We start from the raw sequence: 27,072 nt of genomic DNA, 5'->3' as shown, positions 1-27,072 counted from the left end.
TTCATTATAAAAATTTAAATTAAAAAAAAAGTACTCCCAATTAGATATGACGTTGTAGACAGTACATAATTGAATACAAAAATCCGTTAATCTTCTTTCTCAATGACCTTCATGCTCCCGACGTAACAGAACCAGACCGAATGAAAGAGGTGAAAGTAAATGATACCGCGACCGTTGCCACAGGTAAATCTAATAGAGGATAATATTGTTTTTATTTTAATTTCTTTGAGTGTGAACACGTAAAGTTAGTTTTATTATTTGCAGTGTGTGTGACTAATTTTTGTGAAATATGTCAACAAAAAACGAGGTAAGCCGTTCGAATAATTAACTTTTCTAGATAGGTTCTATATATGTTTTTATTTACGAGGAGTCAAGAACCACAATTAAGAGAACCTCATGCTCTTAAGTTTCTTTGAAGCTATGTCTTCACATAAATAATTTTAGTAATATTCATATATATAAAGTTACTAAGGGATAATCATTTCTCATAGATTATGCCGCCATTACTTATTACGTTATTATACAAGCACTATAAATTAATTTTTTTAATACCAAAGAAGCTTATTATTTAAAATTTAACGTATAAATAAAAAAAACTGCTTCTATGAAAACGTTTCTTGAATCTTATTAGATGACTTCCTTCTTTTCTATGAAATTCTTCAGACACTCAAAATCGCTCATATTTTCCTTAATAGTTGAGGTAGGATCATGAACCTTATAATCAAAGGTAAATATTAAAAGATTCTGGCAGACTCTTGCTGCATGATTCAGCATGATAACTTTTGATCTAATGGATCATCAAAAATAATCGTGAAATAAACCTTGTTCGATTTATAACGATCTGATATAAAATAATAATAACAACTATTGGACTGCTACTCTCAAGACCACTAATGTTAGGCGAAATGTCCCATTTAAGGAGTTGAGCGCCCAATTTTCTTGAAACATTAGAAAATATTTTAATTATCCTAATTACTCTTTTTTGGATCCAAAAGTGTCCTTTCTATCTTAATATCACTTTCCAAAAGATTATTCCATATATTATAAGAACTGCTTCAAAAATAGAGAAATGCTTAATTCTGAGTGTTTGTTCATTGAGTTCAACCTCTCTACCAATTTACTTATCGGACTTAACTCGTCTAGAAATTAATTGATATTGTAGCGGTTTTACCATTCGTTAGGTGTGAAATGATTTTCGCACTAAAGTAAAACTACCTCAAGCACTTTCTACACCTACTCTGGAGGGTAGTTTTGCTTGAAGTATTCTCTCTCGGGTAGAACTGAATCTCGCCTAGAGTGACATATTATTACAAGTGTCTGTAACATTTTTTTCTGCCGATCAAAGTCCTTTAATATTATTACTTAGATATGATTAAACCCATTTAATGATATTGCCTCTAACCCCATATAAATTCAATTTTTTTAAAAGCAGATTTTTTACGAAACACTAAATAAATTAAATTCGTTGAAAATCTTCTACTCTTTCAATATTTTAGATAAACTGGGCAGTAAGCTTATAATTGTCTACTTGTCGAGGATCGCATTTTTTTATAATAAATTATTTTTTATAATAATATAAAGGTTTTATTTAAGCTACTTTCAGTTTAACCGGAAATGTACCATATACAGATCGTGTTACCGTGAGCTACGTATTACCCAAAATAATGGCAACACCGGTTGGTTGCGGCTTGCAGGCGGTGGAATTTTTCGTTTTTATTTTTTGAACCGGGAGTCAGCAGACCTCACTTTGCTGTGTTACTGCACGTTGCATTAATAATTTTTGAGCGTTATTTTCGTGTTTTTTTCACTATGGCTGTTTATACCCCTTTCGAAAGAGTTCAACTAATTAAATGGTTTTATGGAGGCAATTCGGCAGTACAATGTAGAGATTTGTTTTCAGTGACATTTGAGAATAGACCGTTTTCTTGTGCAAAAACGGTTTTAAATGTGGTTACAAATTTTGAGACATCTTTTTGTGTTCAAGATTGTAAAAAATGCCACACAAAACGTCAAGAACTACCTGTTGAAGTGGTCCAGGATATAAAACGGCGGGAAGAAATGGTTTGCAGTACCCTAGAACTTGATTCGACACGGTCCACTAGAAGTGTTGGAGAGGAACTGTGAATGAGCAATAAAACTGTTGCTCGTATCTGGAAAAAAAATGGGTACAAATGTTTCAAGTATTCAAAAACTCAGAAAATATTTCCTGAAGACCAGTGGCGAAGAATGGAATTTTGTGAAACCATGATGGAAAAGGCAAATAAAAACGAATATTTTTTTTTAAATATTTTGTTTTCTGATGAATCTTCTTTTCCATTACATAGCAAACACAATCCTTCCATTGTTCGTTATTGGTCTAAGGAAAACGAGCACAGAAGTTTTTAGTTTCGTACCCAGTATCCTCAGAAATTGAATGTTTGGGCAGGTATTTTGGGCGACAATGTTATAGGGCCATTTTTTATTGATGGCAATTTAAACGCCCAAAAGTACCTTGAGTTGCTGCAAAACCAAGTTCTTCCTGCCATTCACATCCTACCTGATGTAGACCTGGGATCCGTTTATTTTCAGCAAGATAGCAGTCCTGCTCATAACGCGGCTAGGGTAAAATTTCCTAACCGCCTTATTAGTGGGACTGGCGATATTAAATGGCTTCCTAGATCTCCAGATTTGTCCAAATGACTTTTATCTGTGGGGTTACCTTAAGGAGACCATTTTACAAGCAGATGTTTACTAATCCCGAGAAAACATCTTGTCGAACTTGCATTGTCTTATTTATTTCGACAAGATGTTTTCACTGTACCATTGTCTACCACCTTCAAAAACAGGTTTACTAATCCCGTCAGAGACAACTAAATTGCCAAAACCATTTGGTTGTCTCTGATCCCGTCGTCGAGCCGGCCGGGGCGGTGCTCTGTCGCAAGCACTCGTATACGCGCGACGTTGCAAAATTTCGCCTCTATGCGGCTTCCTATAAGTAACGAACGAAAACACGATCTGTATGTTACTGGTCTTAGAAACATAGAACTGTTGTTTCGATTAATCGTTGTGGTAAATAGTGTATTCATTTTTTTTAACAAATTTGGCACTATTAATACTGATTATATCTAGACGCGTTTGTTATGAAGCAGTCATGCAGTTTGCTTCAGGTCAGCCGACCCTTGTTGCGTAATACTTAGGGAGGGTTTTTGATTGATAAGTTTCAGATCTACTGAAGCTAGATACATAAGCCATAATAATGATCTCTAAATTGTTGATAATAACTACTAAACTGGTAAACTCAACACAACCGAAGGTATCACAGATTTTGGGCGAAATGTCTCTATTAAAGTAGTTGCGATGGGAACATTGCTTGCAGCTTCTTGGGTAGCTGATCTACAATTATAAATCTGACTATATTATAATACAAAATTAAGATCTACAAGTTTTCTTTGAAATTCTTTTTAATTTTATTAAGCATTTAAGATCCTTAATATTTTGCTTGCATATTTTGCAAGCAAAATATTAAGGATTCAAAATATTAAGGATTTTTTTTTTTTTTTTATAAAATTTTTATTGGTGGACAACACTGGTTCTAGCTCAAAAAGTTGAAATGAAACAACGAAATTGGTTCATATATGAAATTATTCCTTACAAAACGATTACTATAAGAAAACCATTTAAATACCTCAGAAGTTTGCAGGTGATCCTTAACGTTCCAGCGAGTAAGTTTCTGGGAATGTTAATTGATCGGGAACTTTCCTGGAGAGAGGAAATTGAAGCATTAACCGGGAAAATTCACAGAGCTTGTTATGTAAAAAGGTATTTGAGAGACCCGTTGTGTTTGGAGTCTTTATTATCGTACTATTACAATCAATTATCCAGTACAATTTAATATTTTGGTACAACTCCAAAATATTAAATTGAGCTGGTTCAGATAAAGTCATATTAGCCCAAAAAAGGCTAATAAGATGCATGCTAGGAAAAATATACAAAATATCTACATAAATTGCAACGAACTTGGCAGCTTACCGATTCTACGGAAATCAAGGCGTACCTAGGAATCTTGCTGATCCAAGGAGCGCTTCAAGCAACCAAGGAGCTCCAAAAAATGTTATGGTGTACAGATAAGAAATATGTCAGGCGTATTATTCCGGCAAGTATGTCACGTAATCGATTTCAGTTGCTTACAGCATTTATTCGACTTGACGACTATTCTACTAGACCTCAGCGTAAGATAAACGATAAATTGGCGCCAATTAGAAAAGTTTTTGATTTGTTTCTTCAGAATTGTATCATGGCCTATTCACCTGGGTCACATGTTACTATAGATGAGCAATTTTTTTCTTTAGAGGGAGATGTCCTGTTCGAGTTTACATGAAAAGTAAGCCCGATAAATATGGCCCTAAAATTTGGGCAATGGCGGATAGTAAAAATTCGTACAGTATAAATTTACAGGTTTATCTTGATAAAATAAATAACAAACCAGAAAAAAATCAGGGTGAGAGAGTAGTTATGGATCTTGCTGGCAGATAAGCTTGCTGAAAAAAAACTTACCTTGTGTGGAACCCTCAGAAAAAATAAGTCATACATTCCAAACGAGTTCCAACCCAAATTATTTAGGCCTGAATTTTCTAGTATGTTTGCATGCACAAAAGAACATACTATTGTGTCTTATACACCTAGCAAAGGCAAAGCAGTTATTTTATTGTCTACGGAACATCATGATGATACTGTTGCAGATGAAAAATATAAGAATAAACCTCATATTATACTTCATTATAATGATACAAAGGGTGCTGTAGTCACCACAGATAAAATGGTAAAGCAATACTCTGCTCGCAGAATTTGCAATCGATGGCCAATGGTAATTTTTGGCCAATTATTAGATATTACGGCACTAAACTCTTTTATTTTATGGGACATCAAGTATCCAAAAATTAAAAAATCTAAGGACGACCGACGATATTTTTTGCTTCAGTTAGGAGAATCTTTGGTAAAAGAATATATTGTACGAAGATATAATAACTCAGCACGCTTGAGCAAGACGCTAAGGCAGTATATGCGCAATGTTGTTCCAGACTTGGCGTCTCCTCCAGTTGAAAACCAAAATGAAAGACTTAAAAGTGGACGTCGTTATCTCTGTGATCGAAATAGAGATCGCAAATCTAGACAACTTTGCAAGGAGTGTCAAAATTTCGTATGCGCGGAACACCATGTAAAAGAAGTGTGTTAAGTGCAAAGAAAATTAACTATGCTACCATGAAGAAAATTAACTATGCTATTAACTAGTTTTTTTTATAATTTGATTAGTTACAAGTTTATTTTATGTATTTGTATAATTAAAAACATGTAAATGTATCAGTAGTATCATTTTCATGATGGGGTACAAATGTACCCCACTTGGGACTTTACGTAACTTTTGTAACGTGGGAAGACGAAGGTTAAAAGATGTCTCTACTATAATTGAATTAGGGTGTATAATGCTTTACCTGATAGTTTAAAAAAATTTTAAGTGTTAAAGTATTTAAATCTAGACTTAAACAATTATTGTGTGAAAATCCCTTTTATTCACTTGATGAATTTTATAACCACATATCGCAGACACTAAACTCACGCCTGTTTTAAATTAGCTGTTCGGAGTCATTTATTGTTATGATTCTTTGTATGTATTGTGTTTCTTGTCCATTTAGTTAACTAACTTATGTAGATGGGTAGTTGTAATAGTATTATATGATATATTGTAAACTTCTACTTTAATTATTTGACAATTGTAATGTTTCCATTGAAACTGATGACAAATAAACTTTATTATTATTATTAAAAAGCTCGATAATTTAGAAAAAAAATTACCCTGAAACCAGAATACCTAGTAGTAGCTAATCCAATTTTAAACATTGGATTACTATAAAAAGATTTAATAAAAATATTTTATATAGTTTGAAAGTTATATAGAAAAACGTCCCCAGACTAATCGAATTTATTCCAAAAAAAGGCAAATTCATGAAATCATCCTTATTTTAATTGATAGTTCAAATTATTTAGTACTACTAATTAATAAAATTTTACATCGTACATCTTTTTCGTAGATTTCTTATGCCGAGGACCGATGTCGAGAAATCGAAGAACAAGTAAAAGAGCTGGAAAAAAAATTGGAAGAACATCCCGAAAACCTGAAAAACAAAGCCCTCCTGGTAGAACTTAAAGAAGTACAAAAATTACTGAAAAAACATACCGAACAACTGGAACATCTTAGAAGCCACGAATCGCAACCACTAAAAATCGTAATGGGACTTACTTTGGTGATTTTTATTTTTTGGATGATATTCGTGTTGGGTAGTAACTGGTGGAATGCGGTAGAAGAAAAGACTGGTGTAAAAATGAGTATGGATATGTAAGGCTGAAAAAGACCAATATTATATTAAGGAATTTTAAATGTAGGAGAAGGATGTTATTTATTATAAACACTATACAGTTTATTTCATAGAAATATTTAATTCACAGAGCACTTCACAGCTCTTCAAAACCCTTTCATTAAATTAGCTATATCTTTGAACAAAATATTATTTAACCCTTAGTGTTAAGAATCCAGTTCAACTTTCTTCCCAAAAATCCCAAAACCGATTAGGAAATTCATAGTCTATCCTAATATATACAAACATGTAGAGGATCATTAACAATTTTCAACTGACCCCATAATGGACAATATTAAGTGGTCAAATCCATGTCGCTTGCATCATTATTTGATTGGTTATTGGTCATCTCAGGGTCGAAAGTGGCGTCGTGACCCTCCATCTCTTGACCTTGTTCCGCCCTTTTGGCCGCTATGGCTTTTAGGAGGGCTTTTGCTTGCTCTTTTGTCTGTAAAGAGAAATTTGGTCATTTATACACTTAGACTATTTTTTATGGGATTAAGTCATTTGTTGTGCTTAATTAACCCATATTTTACCAGGGCATAAAAAAACAACAATTTTTGGAATAACAATATTTATTATGTATTAAAATAGGTTAGAAAAGAAGATTATGACACAAAAAAAAAGTTACATTCAAAAACTTTCAAAAAAGGGCATGTTGCGTTTTCGCATCATTGGCTAAACATATGAACAAAAAAAACGTAATTTTACTTTTTATAGTAACGCTCAAAACAATCGGTATGGAGGGGCACGTTGAATTTTTTACATAAAAATACCGTTTGACTACTACATATTTTGCATCTACGTCTGGAGTGGAGCGATTTAGTGATAATATGACCGATATTATCATATCTTTGCTCAAGAACTGCCCTAGGGGTAGTAATAGATATACGAATGGAAGATTCAGTTTTTATCAGGCGAAGAGCAATATACGATTTAAGGTATAGTTGACTAATATTTTTGTCACTGACAATATTATAAATCTTCCAACAATTGACTAAAGTGCTATCTATAGTGTTAATGAACAAAGGCCGCCACCACTTTTTTCCAGATATCCATATTCTATAATTGACTATCCCGTTATCGTGGAGATCTACTCCCCCCATGAATTTGTTGTACATTTTGATAACATTAGGTTGCTGACTAGGACTGTCTTTTTTTGTTTTACGGTCATACCTTTTAGCTCTGTATAATGGTTCGTCATTGTAATGGTTACTTATTACTGTGACCACTGAATTATCGTTCCATCTAACTAATAAGACCCCACTGACAGTGTCTTGTGCCGAAATGTAGTAGCCGCGTTTTTGTTTAGAAACACTTTTGGTCCCTTCTAAAGGACAGCGGAGGGTTCTGTTTTTCCTTATAGTTCCGCTCGCAAAATAACCTTTATCGGTAAGATATGAAAATAATTGAAACGAAGACAAATAATTATCAAAAAATACCTGATGCTTCATTGGGTCATTCACTATAGACAATAAATCAACATCAACTTGCCCACCCATACCTAATACAGATTTTTGTTCATTTGGATTTGCTCGTAGCCGATCGATAGTTCGGTAGGCATTATTCTAAATAAAATTAAGATTGTAAAATGTAAGTTAAAAATAAAATTGTTAATTTACCCACCTAATTTAAATACCGAATTTTTATTCTTTTTAAAACTCAAAGCGAGTATCAAAATAGATTGGTAGTTTCAAATTTTATTGGTAGTTCTGTTGTGAGGTATCGACGGAAGCGGAGATAAGTGTCCAGGCTAGAACTGTCGATCGGGTACGATTTGCTCCTACGTATGGAATGAACTAATATAAATAACCGTCTGACGAACAAATACACCATAATTTAAAACCAAATCTAACGGATTTACCCCTAATAAACATTTTGCAGGAGTGCCTGCCAAAGTAAGGAACCATTTGTTCGTCAATGGACAGACAGTGTGAAAATATACCAAACTGCAACATTTTCTGATTTATGAGATCAAAAAATGGCCTAAGCTTACAATACTTGTCATTTTTATCTAATTGTGCGTTATCTGACAAATGGAGTTTTTTTTATATTGTAAAATTTATTTCGACTCATACATTTTTTCACAATGTCTATCCCCTTGTCTTCATCAGTTGACCAGTATAGTTGTGTTTGTGGTAGTTTATGATAACCTGTAAATATTAGCAGTCCTATAAACTTTAGTAATTCATATTTATCCAACTCAAAATCATGTCGATTAGTGTCTTTTGCATATTTTTCCGAAAATGTTACAATAAGATTTAATACTTGGTCATCAAAGAACAAAAAGAAAATGTCTAAAGCTGACTTTCCCTGGAGTAAATCTACCAATTTCTCAAGGGCAGTGCCTTCATTCGAAATAGGCTGGGACATCATAGGAATTGAACCCTTTTTCCATTTTGGTTCCCTACTTTGAAATTGGCTGGTGTTAGACCTTTCGATTTTCCATTTCTTTTCTGCCAAACTCTCATCATCAGACGAATCCCAGTCAAATTCATTGTCCTGTCTTATCTGTAATTCAAATGTGCCCGCTATGTCCACATCATTTTGGCTGGTTTTTTCGTTTACAGCAATTACATCGTCATCTATATTTTCTTCGTCAGTCAAGCTATCTGGTTCTGGAGGAATATAAACAGCATAAATTTCAACTAAAATAATTTCCGTCTACATAACAGGCCTTACAAAAATACTTAGTAGATCTTACCAACATCTTCGGAATGTTCTGCTTCCAATTCATCTACTACTTCATATAAAGCACTCTTCAGCTCTTTTTGAGTAAGAAATTTAGGCATGTTTTTCGAAAATACACATACACTTAGCACCGATTAAAATTCAATATTACTAAAAACTTTCTTACACAAAAACACACACACACAAGCGTAAACCGCAATATCTCTAGCTGATACCGTTGGCAACTCAAGCGCTATTTCGACCAAAATACAGATAACGTATTTTCCCAGTGATGCGTTTTCGCAACATTTACAATTTGGAGTCAAGTATTTTGGAATTTGTTAAATTTTTTTTGTTGTCAGTAAAAAAAGGTAAATACACACATGTGTTAGCAATACGATTCAATTAAACAAATCTCGCCTGTATTATGCTTACCAATAATAAACAATAATATTCGGAAGTATGTTTAGACATTAAAATTTTGCTTGAATTGGAATAAAAATTTAAAAATCAAAACACTGATTTATTTATTGAGTGTTTTAAAAATCTTTTTAATTCAACCTTAGTAAATACTATAGTAACGTTAGATATTTCATTTTTTATTTTGTTTATATTATAAAAAAAATTAATTTGACTGTTGCGTTTTTGCAGTATTGGTAAAAAATGGGTTAATATGATTTTAAAATGATTGATGATGATATAAAGATCCTATTCCATTGCATCTCATTATGAGCAATATATTTTAATTAATATTTAAAGCAAAACAGATTTATAACAGCAAGTAACTTTGATATTAACAAATGAAAGCAATAAAAAATTAAAATTTTCGTCGCAAATAAATATTGACCTTAAAGGGGTACTTCTACCCCAAGGTATACACATCTGAATGTAAAATTTTGCGCTCGTTCTGAGTCCAGAATAAGGAATAGAGGTTTCCAGTTAAAAAACAAAAAATAACTTGAAATTACTTTAGGGTCAAGAACAAGATCACCTCTAAATTTTTAAGTTAAAACTGCATAACCTTTTTTTAATACGTTTTCTTGCAAAAAAATGCAATCCTAGAAAGTTACTTTGGTTACATCCTGTATGTACGGATTTCAATATATCTATAGAGGACTGCTTTAATATTATGGACAGGTGGAATGTGAACGAATTCAATTGCGAAATATAAAGCCTTCCCACTATAAATGATTTTGTGTAATTTTGCAATTAGATATTGGCATCTTTATAATAGTGGATGACATTTTCTATCAATATTTAGCATTTTCAATAGACTGGCTACATTAAAATGCCCTGAGGTAGAGATCTAAAGACTTAAATAATTTTAAATATACTAAACCGAAATCTTTTTAATTTTAAAAGAAGTTTACATATAATAGTGAGTATTTATAGTCTTTCTAGAATTAGTAAAGTAAAATTAGTCTTTCCAGAATTTTTGATCAAATATATTAAAAAAATTAAATTTTTAAAGATTTATTTTAAATTTGTCATATTCTACTTTTCATTTTAGTCTATATAATAGTAATCTAGGTTTAAGTGCTGAAGGTTCAACTAAATTTCAAATAACTTTAGGTAGGATTTAAACTTTTCGCCAATAATTTCTACGTAAATAATTTATTTTCGTCCATATTTTTGGATAATATTATATTTACTGTTTGAAAAAAATCCGATAAATTAAATTTTCCACTGTTTATGAGTACTCAAAAAAATTATGAGCAAAACATAAAGAAATTGCTCCTTTAATAAAACAAACAGTTTTCCAAGACCTACATTTCAAAATGTAAAAACGTACCTCCTCAGATTCCATACATTTATAAGAATACGTATAGGCCTCATTAAAATCGCCCTTTCCAAAGAAATAATTGGCCAAATAGAGCAAGGAATTATAATATTCGGTCCTCTCTTCAGACAAATTGTCTCCCTTATCGATTTCGTTTAGACAAAATTCAAGTAAAACAGCGGCGGCATTTTCCTTATCGTCTAGTTTATCATAAAGTCTAAAATTGGCAAAAAATAATAATAATAATATACATCAACATAAAAAATCGTCAGCAACTTACTTTGCTAATTTAACTAGTACCAATCCTTCGACATCGCCCACTTTATACGCCTTGTAATAACATTTTAACGCGTTTTCTGGTTTGTTAAGTTTCTCGTAGGTTTCACCCATCGCGATCAACATCCTGCTGTCGTTGGGCTTCAGTTCCTGAGCACGTTTGTAGTAATACAAACAGTAGGAGGGCATTTTTAAAATTTCGTAGGTCTGTCCTAAACCGTACCAAGCTCTATAATCCCTTTCATTTATCTCTAAAATGGATTAAAAGTCAAATATGGCTGAAAGAAACTGCCTACAGATCAATGTGTCAAAATGTAAAGATTTTTATTTTAAACGACCTGTATTTTCATGTATTAATAATAAATTTCTAGATATTTTAGACAAGTTTATTTATTAACTGGCCATTTTAACTTAAATAGCCAGTTAACCTGCAGAAAAACTATCCAGAATTTTTGAACGTACGTGCCACCACTCGCAATATTAAGATTAGTTATTTATAAGGGCTATTTATAAAGTACAGCTATTGGCAAATCTAAAAATACGCAAAATACCCTGCAAACAAAATCAAGAAACAAACTGAATTTTTCTCTCATGGTACAAGATTTTGGAAAAATGTGTGTGTTTTAAGGCTATGAAATAATGTTTCATTTTATTACAAATATGGGAATTTCTATTTTTTCTTGAATATCATTCAGGCATTACAAATATATTTTAATGATATTTCAGACTTTTGGAGTCTGATGTATTGAAACTAATTTTGTATTTCATTTTAGGCGTTAAAATGTATTTTATATGCCTTTTGGGTTCTTTCAGGCTCATTCTAGGCACTTCGTTTAATTGTTTTTACCATCGAAGTATTTAAAGAAGGATACAATATTCGAGTTCATTTTTTAAATTTCAGTCAATGAGGTTGGTTTTGTTTTCACAAAAAAGACGTTCCATTTGCGTGTTTGATTGGTGATATTAGTATATAATCTTGGTATACTATATATATGTCGGTAGAATTATATTATTTGCTTTATTTTGTTAATTTTTTGCGCATCTAGTTATAAGAAGTTTAAGAATTTTGAATGAGTAATGCATAAATCCCTTTTTTATGCAAACGTAGTCACCAAGCCCGGCATTTTTGACCTGAGAGAAGAACACGACAAGTTTAGTTTGGTTGGTACGATCGAGGCGTTCGGAGAATGGGCTTGTGAATTCGTTCTGCTCATTACGTATTTGTTTATTAAATTTAATTTGTTCTTTCTTGTGAATTTATTTAATAGCGATAAATCATAATGTCTGAAAGTGAAAGTGAGTTTATTCCGACATATGAGACTAGAGGACCTTGGTACTATATAAAAAGCTATCCCCAATCCACATCAATATTTTTAACATGTCATTAATTAAATTGTGATATTTAATTCTTCGATTTAGACAATATTACTCGAAGTCGATCCTATTAATTTCAGTTTATAAAACACTAATTGCAGAATCATATAATAATTTATAGAATATACTAAGAATCTTCTTAAAAGCGACAGAAATCTTATTTTATTTCTTGTCACGTTCCTATATCTTCTATACCATGTGCTAAGAGTGGACATTAGCACTTGCTGGACATTCAAACCTTTATCAGCAACTTTATTATAAAGTGGTCGTAGACGATTAAATAGCATAGGGTATTCATGCTAAAGTTATTAGGAGGCAGTACTATTTGGACTCTATTTTCTGAGGAGTTTCCTTGGCATTAAGTTAAAAAAAAGTGGATCAACTCTAATTAATTTACTCATCTACTAACACCTTATAGTGATGATATGTTTGTACACTAATTTCTGGAAGGAATTTGACAATCTTAGTCATGCGTACTAAATAAAGTAAAGATCTCTTGAAAGATCGCATTCTACGGTTTGTCATTAAAACTTGCTTTAGTTGCCATTGAATTGAAAGTTTATAAGTTGTACACTGAGTTCTCGAAGGTATTTCACAAAGTTAGTCATGCATAAACGAATTAAAGCTATCTTAAAGGCATCCTACTTTACTATTTTTTTAAAACATATTTAAAATTGAAAGAATTCGTCCATTATCTCAAAGAGACCTAGGTAAGTAGGAAAAAAAAACCCAAGTTTTGGTCTCAAAACAACTGTTGTTTTGAGACCGAGACTTGGGGTTTTCTTTTTTTTTACTCTACTTCTATTAAAGAGCCAATATGAAATAATTAAAATTAAATTTGCAGGTTACCTACCTATGGCACGTCGATAACTCTCAATAGCTGCATTAGTGTTTTTCATTTCCATGTACTCATGACCCATCAGGGTCCACGCTGACAAAAACTGAGGATTTAGCTTTAAAGCGCGTTTAAAGTACAGGACAGCCTTTGCATGATCTGATCTCAAACTATAGTAGTTACCTGGTAAAAAAAAAAATATTAAAACTAATTAGGTTTTATTTCATGTACATTTTTTTACCTATAACGCAACAAGTTTCTACTCTGTACTTATCAATGTCGACTGCTTTGTGGGCTAAGTTGGCCAGTTCGGTTTTTCGCTCTAGGACGTATAAAAGATTTGAATATGTGTCCAGGTTGTCTAACCTGTATGGGTCCACTACTAGGATTTTTGTGAACATTTCTATGGCATCATCCAGTTCTGTGAGTACAGGAGTAATTTTTATTATTAATATAGAAAATCAGCAAATATTAATTATTATATGAAGATAATTTCATTGAAATCATAAGAAATTAATTTTTGGTCAATACACTAGTTACTCAAATGTGAAAATTATACAAAAAAATTTATTTTAAATAAAATGCAGCGTAGGCCAGAGGGAAACAACTACCTAAAGTATATACAATAAAATACTTTTATGGATTACCCAATTTTATCAAATACTCCCTTTAAATAAACAAAAATGCTTAACATATATGAATACTACAATTAAAGGATCCAAAGCAAGAACCGGCTAAGTCCAATTTTTAGGCAAATGAAGTTAACAACACGTTCTTGCATAGTTTAAAACGCTGAAACGAATGCTGAAAAAACCAGTTTCTAGGAAGACAAAATAAAAATATTATTCATGTTTTTTTAGTTGCCTACCCTACTCTGCTGGGTAAGAACAGGACTGGACAGTAACAAGATATAATTCTAGACAGCAAAAAACACTTCAAAAAATTCGTATGTAAAAAATCCCTCCAAAAAACAAACCACAAATTTACTTTGTCCAAATATCGTATTTTGTTGTACCAAAAGTTGTCAAAAAATGGGGGTGTCATTTGAAAAAAAAAGTTAAGGGTGGTTTCTGGGGAATGAATTAGTTAAGGGGTAGTTTTGAAAATATTTTCGAAAAGAACGTTGATAACTCCTATAAAAAACGTATTTTGAAATTTTTTGCTTCAATCTTCAAAAATGGCGAAGTTCTATGCCTAAGAGCATTTTGGGACACCTGGTATAATAAAATCCATTAGTAGTTTCCACTTTGTAAATGTGTTAAAATATACTTAGAAAAATTGAAAAGTGGAAGATTTTTACCAAACAAAAAAATATTAAAAGATCGTCAAATATTTATTAAAAGAACAAAAGTGGACAACATTACAATAATATAAAATGAAATCAAATTATTGGGTAACAAAGCGAGACAATAAAAGAACCATTATTATAGAAACTTATTCGCACAACCTTAAAAAACTAAATTAAATAATTAAAAAAGCAAACATACATACTGACAATTAAGAATAACTATTATTATAGTTATTAAGCCCCATATGGAACCAAGGCCCATATACCTGTGGAGTAAACCTTCCTAAACTTTGACCTAACTGAAAATTATTACTTTTATTATCTCCTACAGTTAAATTAATGGCAGAACAATTACTTTCTTGAATATTATTAGTAATACTGTGATTTTTTGTGCTTAAATTAATAGCATTAACATTATTAACAGTAACTTTAGGAGCTACCACGATACTATTTTGAGGTTGAACATTTGAGTGATAATATCCGCTCATTTGCTGTAAATACTGTGCCTGTTGCAGCCTGGCTTGATCCAGACTTTCCATATTCTTCACTTGGATATACATCGGTTTCCCGAGATATCCAAAGTCTTTCACATAAGACAATCCCCCGTCATTGATGTTGCGAGTTTTATAGAGAATCGGGGCGCACGTCGATACTACAAGATTCCTCACGTGTTTCGCTTCGTTCATTTGCTCCTTTTGAAACTCCGGAAAGATCCCGAAAGTGGATACGTCTAGAATTTTCTGGATTTTGCTGCTGATAATCATTAAGTGTGGTAAGAGATATTTCTGGACGGCTTCTTCGCCTAAGCTGCTTAGGCCCTTCACTGCACCATAAGTTGTGGCGAGTCCTTTGTCCATATCAATGATTCCTTTGAGGTAGATCTTCATTACCCTCTCTTGCATATTGTTGTATTTATCCGAGTACGCCTGGACGATGTTAAAAATAACGAAAGCGGAAAAATCCCTTAAGGTCCAATGGTTGTCACTGTAGTACCTACTAATTTTTCTCGCTAAGGCGCATGATAAAATGGCGGGTAAGATTTCATGTATGTAAGGCTTTAAATTAATGTGCTCGTTTGCCAGTAAACTTTTGGTCATTCTAAGAGTGTATATGAGCAACGTGAGGTCCGATAAAACTAAGTTGCACCGGATAGTTTCTTTGATAAAAACACACAAATATGGTAATATAAGGCCTACATGGTAGTCTGTCGCTAACTGTTTTAAACGACGGCTTCTCACTTGCTCATTGCATCCAAAAACGCCTTCTGTTATAGTGGTAAAATACATCTGCTCTTCTTTCGATAAAAGATGCGCGGACACTTCGAGGTTTAACAAAACAGTTTCAGATTTGGGATGAAATTTACTCGTTTTAATTATGTCATATAGTTTCTTTTCGAGTTCAGTAAACTCTCTGCTATAATACTTTTTTATCATTTTGAATAATTTTAGTTGTTCGTAAAATTTGAGTGTAACTTGTTATTGACAGAATTTTGAAGTGCCAGTAAGACGTCATTCAGCAATCAATGCCTACTTAGTAAATAAGGTGGAATTTCAAAAAATATAATTAAAATTCCAATAGTAAGTAACTCATTTTGCAACAACAATTAATAAAAATTCAGAGAAAAATTACAAATGTGTTTTAAATATAAAGAGGTTCATTACGAGATGATCTTGGACTTACTACTCTACTTTTGTGAAGCTGGATTGTTCAACAGTTTCACAGCCACATACTTTAATTTTATGTGCAATTTGGCAACTGATTTTTGTACCAAGTAATAGGTGTTACATCCGACAGAGTGTTATATATAAAAGTGACACCTTGATGCAAATAAATTATTGGTTTTGCATTGTAGTTAGTCATCAAAGCAACTGAAGAGAGATCCACTAAAAGAGCAGTAGGTCTTTTAAGTTTTGTATGTATAGAGTTTTCCCCTATTTACCTCAGATCTGGTAGATATGCCATGTTATGGTATGTTGGTACAAATAATCAATCTAATGTCTTAAATTTTTCATAACAAGTGTTTCCTCTGCATTCAAAAACAGGCTTACTGACATTTGAGATGAAACCTGATCTTTTAGTCTGCGTCTGATGTACGAGAAAGTTGAGTTTTAGAGGTATTTTGAATAAATGTAATGTAATGAGGCCTGTAGAGTATAGAGTAGGCCTGAGAGAGTAGTTTTACTTACTAGATCTAGGACTTACTTAGTTTAAACAGCAAATGTTCATTAAAGATTATTTTGATTTTTTGGATGAGATTCTCTGTTTGATCCAAGTTCAGCTCGTAGGGACTAACAAGGTCTATAGACTATAATGCCGATCCTGTAAGGATGAAAATCTTTATGTTTGAAACATATTTGTAATCATATTGTTAATAATAATAATAATAATAATAATAATAATAATAATAATAATAATAATAATAATAATAAATGTCTTTTATTCAAAATTTACAGATGTAGTTAACATAATAACATTCTATAATTAAGTACCCGAGAAGCAAGGCGCAGTCTAGCTAAGACAGCTACTCTACTGAACCCTACTCAACGGTCATAAACTTAAGCTACAATATAAAGATTAACTCTATTAAATTCATTAAATACCCAAATAAAGAACAATATACATATAATTTAAATAAATATTAAATACCTAAATATTAAAAATTGACAAAAATAAAATAAATAATTAAAGGCCTAAATTACGGGTTGAAGGTTAAATGTAAAAGATATTTCTTAAACTTTGATTTAAATGACTTCTGATCTAAAGTTGACAATTCAGTTGGTAGGTTATTGTAGAGTTTAATGGCATTGTACGTAAAAGAACGCTGAAACATTGCAGTCGAATGACGAGGAAGTGTCATCCTCTCCGGAAATCGGATCACTCTTGTGTGAACGTTTAAACGAGGAACAAATTTATTCCGTAAAGTGGAGGGAAGGGAGGGGTTCAATAAAACTTTAAATAAAAAATTACCTAAGTGTAACTCTCTGCGCCTGTCCATCCTCAACCAGTTAAGCTCTTTAAATGTGTGTGAAATGTGATCGTATTTTCGTAATCCAAATATTAGCCGAGAGCAAGCATTTTGAACTTTCTGAATACGATTTTTATCTGCAATGTCTAAGCAAGGACGATAAATAAAATCACAGTAGTTGAAGTTGGACAGGACCGGAGACTCACAAAGCATTTTTCTCAAATGAAAACTAAGAACCTGACGACTATTATAAAAAATTTTCAATGATAAAAATGACTTCTGAATTAACAATTTAACATATTCACGAAACCTCAACTCAGTATCCAGGACAATGCTTAAATTTTTTGCACGATCCATCTTGGGACGAGGAACATCATTTAATAAGATATTTAAATTATTTTTAAGAAAATCTCTATTAGGTCCAAAAATCATAACATTTGATTAAGGGTTAAGTTTTAGATTATGGCAAGAAGAAAGCTGGTTAAGTAAATTCAGGTCATGGTTAATTAAAGAAGATGCATGCAAATAATCCTGATGATTGAAGTGAAGATAAACCTGGGTATCATCGGCAAAAGCTCTCAGTTTACAGTACTTTAATGATTTGAGTATATCTGAAGTGTAGATTATGAATAATAATGGTCCCAGGATTGACCCTTGAGGTACGCCTGATAAAATTCTAGCTTCTTCGGAAAAAAAATTATTTGAAAATATTTTTGAAATCTGTTATGAAGATATGATTTAATCAACATTACCGAACCATCCAGTCCATAAAATTTCAGTTTCGCCAATAAAAGTTCGTGATTTATCGTGTCAAATGCTTTCGAAAAGTCTAACAGAATCAAAGCAGTAGACAACTTTTTATCTATTGACGTTATTATGTCATCAGTAACTCCAATTAGGGCAACATCAATACTCAAATCCTTTCTAAAGCCACACTGAGTCTCCGGGATAATTTTATTCACACCGCAGTACTCAATCAACTGATTATACAGAACCCTTTCGAAAACCTTTGACAAAGCCGGTAATATACTAATTATTCTCAGATCACCATAGTTAGTTGGATTTTTTACATTCGGAAGTGGCTTACCTATTGATAATTTCTACTGATCAGGAAAATAACTTTGTTCTATACAACAATTGACTACGTATGTAATGTAAACATCCAAGAAGGGACTGCAATATTTAAGTAATTTGGCACTAATTCCATCTACCCCCGAAGCATTTGTTTTTATACCATTTAGTATTTTATTAATTTGAGAAACACTAGCTAAATTAAAATTAAACGGAATATTGTCATTGAAAATATTTTGATTGTAAAAATTAATTTTAGAAGAACGGTCTGACGTATTCTGCAAAAATTCACTGAAAAATGAGTTTATATCTTCAGGATTAAGTAAATAATCCGGAATATTCAAATCATTATTTGAACAAACATTAAAAAATTTAAGAGTCCTCCAGGTTTTTTTTAATATTTTTTTCAGCGCATATATTAGATAAATATAGTTTTTTTCCCTTCGTACCATAGACAACGTAAGATTTCGCAACCTTTTATAGTTTTCCCAGTCGTGTACATCATGAAGCGCTGCGTCTCTTTCTCGCATAAAAACCTTAATATTTGGTGAGAGCCCATGAGGGCGCCCATGGTTTTAGTAATCCTTGCTGTTTTAAAGTTATAGTTAGAATTTGTGATTTTTTTCCTATTGTATAAGAAATTTTTCATTTTATTTTAAGTTTTACACTTGACATTGATTGCCAAATGGCATCTTCCTGAAAATTTGGTCAATAGCAAGTTTCACTCAAATTTTAACAACAACTGAAGTTATTGAAAATGATGAAAAAGTATTATAGCGAGATTAAGATTATTAAATTATTTAAATTAAGTAGGACATAACAAACCTCTTTCTAAATGGGTGAGGTCTGAGTGTGTTTCATTTATTTCATCTTTGAGCTTTGGCCATTTATCCAAAGTCACAGAGGTACATTAAATATTCCTCCTAAAATGACCTTTAATGACAATGTTAGGATATTAACACGTTAACTGCCAGTCCCAATTAGAAAAAAAATTACCGGGTCCCACGGGCCACGTAACTTTTTTATTAAAAACAGTGTCTGTGTGCATCAAAACGAACGCATGTGTAAAAATTTATGTAATTTTTGCTTTTTTTAGTTTAAAAAAGCTGTGTCCAAATATGGTACACATGGCACCTGATTGTACAGGTTTTATTTTATTTTTTGGACACGTAGAAGGTCAATGTTGATTCGCCTGGAGAGATGGCAGCAATTGTACGGTTTTCACTAGAAGCGCAAATACCACGTTCACTTTATGTTTGTTGCCTTCTTCAGTCATTCTTTCTATAAAAATCGGTGTAAAAACATGTTGTTTTGTGGGCTATAATTTGGAGGAGCAATGGCGGCAAAGAAAAGAATTATTTCTGATACTGAGATGCAACAAGCAGTGGAGGCTGCAGCAGAAGAAATAGAGATTTATAGAGACCTCGACATGAGTGACGAGTTTTCAAATATCTCAGATTCTGATTTGGATCCGACATATTTGGCCGGCGAGATATCTTCAAGCAGTTCTGAAGAAGACCGCCCTAAAAAGAAAAAGATGAAGTATGTACGTCAGTTAGGTACGTAGGAAATTTGGCAATTTCATTTTTGATACATAGTTTATTTTGTAAAATGTGTTGTAAAAAGTTTCAATATACTAACTCGCGTACGAAACTAAGTGGAATACTTATGTATATCAAATTTAACGTCTAAAATTCATATTTTCTCTTCCTAGTAATGATTATCTTCTTATACACTATCCTCCATTTTTTTAGATACTTCCGAGCCTTCAACATCTGCTCAGTTAGATATAGACATAGATTCTTCAGGCAATGATTAAAGACCGGAGTGGAGACCAGCTTCAGGACATTTTTCGATATTCACTCTACCAATGAATATTGGAATTTCACTAGCCTTGCAGACCTAAATTCGCGGTAAGGATGAACTTCATTTTTTTGAATTACTTGTATCCGACGATGTTATTAATAAGATCGTTGTCGAAACAAATAGATACGCGGAACAGCAAATTATTCTTGCCATAATGAATGAAAATATTGGGCAATATTCTCGCCTAAATGCATGGGTGAATACTAATTATAACGAAATACGAACATTTATTGCTATTTTAATTTGGATGGGATTGGATAAAAAATCATCACTAAAAGATTATTGGCGCAAACATCCATTATATAAAAACGAAATATCAAATTATTTGCCGCGGAATAGATTCGAGCTGCTTTTACGTATGTTTCATTTGGCAAATAATGAAGATTGTCCTCCCAATGACCGGCTTCATAAAATTCAATGCCTTGTTGATATGCTGAACAAGAATGCTTCTTTCTGCATTATTCCAGAAGAGTCTTTTTGCATCGATGAAACCATGATACCTTTCCGAGGTAAATTATCCTTAGTATAATTATCCTTTCGACAGTATATAAAAGGAAAACGACATAAGTTCGGCATTAAAGTTTATAAAGTATGTCTAGATGGAGGATTTACTTACAGCCTGAAAGTATATTGTGGTAAAGAGAAAATAAATGGACAATCGGTTGCGGAATCTTTGTTATGGAAATGTTGCAACCATTGCTTGATAGTGGTCGGACCCTTTTTGCAGACAATTGGTACACCTCTATTCCTCTTGCGGAAAACTTGCAAAATAGATCAACTCATCTAGTTGGACCGATTCGTAAAAACAGAAGAAACCTACCAAAGTCTGTAGTTGATGCAAAATTAAAAAAAGGGAAATTGTTGCAAAACAAAATAAAAATAAAGTTGTTGTTATGAAGTGGCATGACAAGAGGGACGTGCTCTTCTTATCCACAAAACATACAGATGAACTAAAGGAAGTACACCATAGAGAGGGTCCTAGGCTCAAACCTTCTGCAATAATCGACTATAATAAGGCCAAATCATTTGTTGATATGTCAGCTTATTCAAATTCTCTTAGAAGGTCAATTAAATGGTACAGAAAATTGGCCTTTGAATTTATCACAGGTACCTCAGTCGTAAATTCCTTAAATCTGTACAATAAAATTAACGAGAAAAAAATTTCAATAACGACTTTCAAAGAAAATCTTTTGGATTTCTAGTACGGCAGTACCGCCAATCCCAAAGAATCCCTCAAAAGAGCACAAAGTTTCCGAAAAGACAGATAACGAGAAAAAGGTAAAAGGAGGCAGGTGCAGATATTGCTACGAAAAAAACTCACAGGGGCGTAATTATGCTGTAAAAAATACCAAAAGAGTTTCCTACGTATGTCTAGGTTGTGACGAAAATACTTTTATTTGTATGGACTGTTTTTTCCAAAAACATGTTTTTAAAAATATAAAATAATCTTTTCATTTTGAAGTATTTTGTTTTTAAAATTAGTTTGTTTATTTTATAATTATAAATAACAATTTTAGATGTTAAATGACTGCCCATTGAAAAAATAAACGAATCATTTAAAAACGTCAATATTTTGTGTCATATTATTTCGAAAAACAAAAATATTCCTGAGCCATTCTCAAACAAACTATTTCCTATGCCATGTGGCCGCCCCATGTACACATGGCTTGGAAGGTAAGAAGTTCTGTGTCCACTGGTGGTACACATGTTAAGGATGCAGCAAATATGTTTGCAAACACTTTTCATTGCAAATGCTTACTCAGAGCTCAATATTATGCCTTTTTATAATTTTGAATATTCAATTACTTTTTTTCCTCTAAGAATAGTCCTATTTAAAACGTATTCTTAAATCTGACAATAGAAGTATTATGACTGACTATTGTGCTAAATGTACCCAATCAGAATTACCAAATCTACAAGATTATCTTGTTAATAAGAGATTAAGCAGGGGTTTTAGAACTGTTTTTAATCTGGAACAATTTGGATTTATAAAGGGTAGATCTGCTGATGCCAATTTGGTTTTGTATGGTAATCAATAGTTTGAAGGTTGACTCGATTGATACAGATTTCTCTAAAGGTATTGCACATTTTCTTCTTTAGTGGATATCTAAATTTGTTTAAGGGAGAACTCAAATGGTCAGTTATGCAGGTTTATTATCTAATTAATCTAAATAATCTGATGTTTGAAAATGATGTCAAACTTTTTAGAGGTATTGAGTCTTTCAATGATGCTTTTTCACAATAGGATCTTCAAACATTTTTTAATTAGTGCGATTTTAAGAAGATGTCACTTAATATTAATAAATGCCATCTAATTGCTCTTCCAAGGAAGAGAAACTCTAAAACAGAAGTTTCAAACTTGGGCATCTGGATAGATTCAAAATAATTATTTGAGTCACATCAATCATGTAACAAATAGGGCAATGAAGGTACTTAGATATAATTTATTATGTATTTTTATAATTACAATGTAAATGGATTCCACTGATAAACAATGTTCCTAATAATGATTTATTAATTATTCTTTTAGTGCAACCATGCTTAATTTTAAAGGACTTTTTGTAATGTCTAAGAGTTTGTCCAAGATTCCCTCCTGAGAAGTAGTTAATAGAGCTGGAGAAATATATTTAATCTACACCTTTTACAGGGCAATTTTCAAATAAAGCAAATTTAAATATTAACTTATATCTTCCAAAAAAACGATTGCTGGCAATAATTTTAATCCAATCCATCAAGAATATGTATCTATTAATACAGAATTAAATGCAATATATAAAAATTTTAAAATGTGTGACTGCATAATCAATTTCATAACTGAGATTTAATTTTTTTATTTAATACTGTTAAATCCCAATAAAGTTCAATAGAAGGTATCTTATACTCACTTATACCTACTTACTTACACATGAAAACAAAGTTGACCTGTTGGTCTGTGTTTGCATTTTAACGTTGCAAATTAAATTAGCAATTTTTAATATGGAAGATGATTTATTTATTAATTTTTATTGAGGGAAATGCATAAGGACAATCAGAATGTTAATCTAATAAATGAGAAGAAACTGAAATGTAAATATTTAAATGATTAAACAGTAAGTCAAATGTATAAGTGAATTTTACTGCCAATATATAAAATGGCTTAGTATATAAAAATTATGGATTTTTATAGAAAGTATAAATGTGCAAAATTAATTTTTAATCTTTCTAAAATTTTTAAAGAACCAAACTATTTTATTTTCCTTTTGTTACCAAATACCTATCTACAATTAGGTATATGACTATTGTTTGTTCAAGATATAGGCATTAAAAAGGTCTAAAAGCAGTGAATGTGATCATAGACACAATTAGAGCAATATGTTGAGTTGCCAAACTTACGATAAAATATAACTAAATTATAATTTTTATAAAATCTGTTTTTTACACATCATATTGTTTATGGGTGAATAGGTTGAGAAGCTTGCATAGGAGAATTTTTTATTTTGTATTCTAACAGTAACTTTCTGAACATTTTCTATTAGGAACAAATCCCCATATTTAATATTAGTAATTAAGTACCTAGTAAATAAATAAAATACAAGATATTTGTCTTCTTCAAAGGATTTATTTATGTAATTTTCTAATTGTAGTTTCTATTGTATCACAGTGTGAGGCTTGTGGTGTTCATATGACTGCAGCATATTCCAAATGTGACTTTATTAATAAATTATATACATTATTATAGAATTATTATTTGTGAACTTTCTTGTAAACCTTAGAACAAAAGCAAGTGCATGTATGATAAGCTTTATAAGTAATTAGGAGAAAAAAATTGAGAACTTTTATTATCAATTTAAACCAACAAATATAGTTATTTAATGACAACCTTTATCCCATCTTCTAAATGTTGAACAATGAAACTAAAAGAGTTGAACAACTTAAATTTAAAAAAAGTTTGATGTTAAGCAAGATTACTAGTCTGATAATGAAAACTTCTAAAGAAAAGGAAGTTATAATTATTTAACTCACCTCTATTATTATGGTGTCCTAATGCAATTTGTGACATGATATAGGTACTGTTCTGCAGTCCAAGATCACAAAACCTTTCATATATCCTCAAAGCCCCATCATTATTCAGCTGCTCCAAATAGGCATGTGCCCAAAAAAAGTATTTCATCCAATGATCGGGAAGCTTGTTTGAAATTGCTGTAGTGTCAGTTTTTTTTATGCATGTTAATTTTCCTAGCTCAAACCATGCACTCCAAAGCATTGGCTCATCTTGTACTGCTTTTATTAATGCATCCACCGCCAAAGACTTTAAATCTAACTTTTTAAGGACTACTCCATAAAGATATAAACAGTAACCATCCAATTTATTTTCATAAAAATCATTTTTCAACTCTGAATACAAGGTTTTTAGGGACTCATTATTTGAAGGATCAGGAGGACAGTTTGTATCAGTCATACTGTCCAATTTTTTCTTCTCTATTGCATAATATTTAGCAAAAAAGTATAGGAAACGAGGTTTTGGTGTTACGCAGTCTTTTAGAAAATAAGCACATCTGTCATACTCTTTTAAGTTGAAATAGGATTTTGCCATTAGAAATCTGGCATGTTCATCCCCGCAGTCATCACGAAGATCTGGAATATCTTCTGGCATCAATTCCACCTGATCTACAGCAAAATTCAGTTCTGTAAGCCATTTCAGGCTCTGTGTAAGACCTCTTTCCGAGCAATTGTAGATCCCTTTCAGAAGATCAATCTTTATTGTCCTAAAATCTAACTCAATTTCCATATCGTTCATGGTTTCAATCGGAAAAAAGGAAAAAGAAAACTACTGAAACCGGTAAATACCTTGAAATTTGAAAAGTATTATAGGATGTCATAAGTCATAACAACAACAAAACAGAACCTAACCTAAATACAGCAATCAGTCGTTTTGTCAGGCTGACTTTGACATTTGACAAACGGGTGAAAAATGACCTAAGGTGATGATTCATGTATGCGTCATGCGATAATACGACGGTACGAAATCGTTTATATTGGTATAAATACTGTCTTGACATTAGTCACCCGATATCAGATGAACATCAGCACTAAATTATTGTTTATCTATTCTAATTATTTCGTTTTTTAAATTTAAAAATTTCTTCAGTAAATCAAAATGCACAGTTCCCAAATTAGCCTTTGGACGTAATATTACTAGAGATATGAAGAAAATCTTTAGATAATATCTATTCCAATCCTATCATATTCATACAAAGGTTATTTCGAGGGTGACAGAAATTAGGGATTTGGATATACTGTTTGACAGCTCTTTCAAATTTATTTCCCACATTAATAACCTATTAAATAAAGGCTCTCACCTTTTAATAGTTTAGTCAACTTGGTGCATTTTAAATTTATTTTTACGTCATATTGGAATAGCCGTAGGTTCACATTTTTTCCAGGTTTCCAAAATCTCTTCTAAATAACTCTTAAGAGTTGATGCAATGCAGCAGCCTTGGCGAAGTCCTTTGATTACATTTCCTTAACTCTAAAAATCACTTACTTTCTTGTGTTAAATCACAGATATAACTAGCTAACGCAATTGCGTTCGCTAGTTATATCTGTGATAATATTAATTTTATTCTAAATATTTTAAATATGTTTTAGAATATGCCACCATCCTTTGAAGTAAAAGTTGAAATTAAAAAGTTAGGTCGCCCGATTTACAAATAAAATCAAAGATAGTATACTGAATGATTAGAAAAAATATATAAGATGGTAAAATAATGTCATAATTAAATGGACTTATACGTAATTTAAATTAGGGTGATATTAATTTTTCCTTTTAGAAGCTTTTCGACATAAGTCCGCAAATCGAAATATTTCTTAATTAAGATCGGTCAAAAAAATGCAGAGAATAATTTAGGTATGTAATAAATTTTAAAAAACACGTATAGGAAAGTTTAAAGCATACAATTTTTTGATTATTTCAAACTCTTTAACGATAAAAGGATAGCGACACGTGGCCCGCCTAACTTCTCTGGACTTTTATTTTTGGGGTTACTTAAAGAATGAACTTTAAACACTTATTAGGCAAATAATTGGATCAATATATGGAAATTCGATGTTAAAAGCTATAAGACACGTACTTAAGTATGATCAGAAATGTATTGAAAAAGATAACGATGCTTTGCTTATTTATTATAAGTTAACTAGGTTTATTTGATATTATTTTTAAATTTTAAAGCCAACTTATTTTGAGCTTTAGGCTATTAGTGTAAATAAACTTTTTTAGTAGCCAAGCATGGGTAAGGAATAAACATGATGAGAATTCAAGGTGGCAATGCAACTCCAAAGAGTAAGTTGTAGACTCCAGAAATCAGTAAGAGTTTGGCTAGCCGCATATTGAACGTAGGGCAGCAGAGCACAGCACAGCCGAGGAAAACTATTCCTCTGCTCTGCCTCTGCGACGAGTGCATATTGAACGTAGGACCTTTGCATGTCGTAGCTATTTGTCCTTTTTTGTTATGTATATATTTACCTATATTGTCATATAAAGAGCATAATTAAATTGACGGTACCTATTAGTTATTAGAA

General features: G+C 31.8%; 1 protein-coding gene and 1 long non-coding RNA gene across 3 annotated transcripts; one reads left to right on the top strand and one right to left on the bottom strand.

The window, feature by feature from the left end:
- Positions 1 to 167: 167 nt before the first annotated feature.
- LOC126740007 (uncharacterized) lies at positions 168 to 6,537 on the top strand. Its single transcript, XR_007661763.1, has 2 exons — positions 168 to 307; positions 6,066 to 6,537. It is a non-coding gene; the product is annotated as an uncharacterized LOC126740007 (long non-coding RNA).
- LOC126740001 (cell division cycle protein 23 homolog) lies at positions 6,014 to 25,396 on the bottom strand. Of its 2 annotated transcripts, XR_007661761.1 has the most exons (8): positions 24,517 to 25,396; positions 13,566 to 13,745; positions 13,343 to 13,507; positions 11,120 to 11,366; positions 10,852 to 11,056; positions 6,669 to 6,837; positions 6,212 to 6,376; positions 6,014 to 6,149 (listed from the first exon to the last, which is right to left on the bottom strand). XR_007661761.1 is itself a non-coding variant. In XM_050445852.1 (7 exons), the coding sequence occupies exons 1-6, from the start codon at positions 25,289 to 25,291 to the stop codon at positions 6,685 to 6,687; spliced, it is 1,725 nt and encodes a 574-aa protein (XP_050301809.1). In that variant the 5' UTR covers positions 25,292 to 25,396; the 3' UTR covers positions 6,014 to 6,376; positions 6,669 to 6,684. The 2 variants fall into 2 exon arrangements, 1 of the variants encoding a protein (XP_050301809.1); XM_050445852.1 differs by having other exon boundaries at positions 6,014 to 6,376.
- Between the last annotated feature and the right edge of the window lie 1,676 nt (positions 25,397 to 27,072).

Source organism: Anthonomus grandis, chromosome 8 (assembly GCF_022605725.1).
Source record: "Anthonomus grandis grandis chromosome 8, icAntGran1.3, whole genome shotgun sequence".
Lineage (NCBI taxonomy): Eukaryota > Metazoa > Arthropoda > Insecta > Coleoptera > Curculionidae > Anthonomus > Anthonomus grandis.
This window is presented reverse-complemented; position numbering and strand designations above follow the sequence as displayed.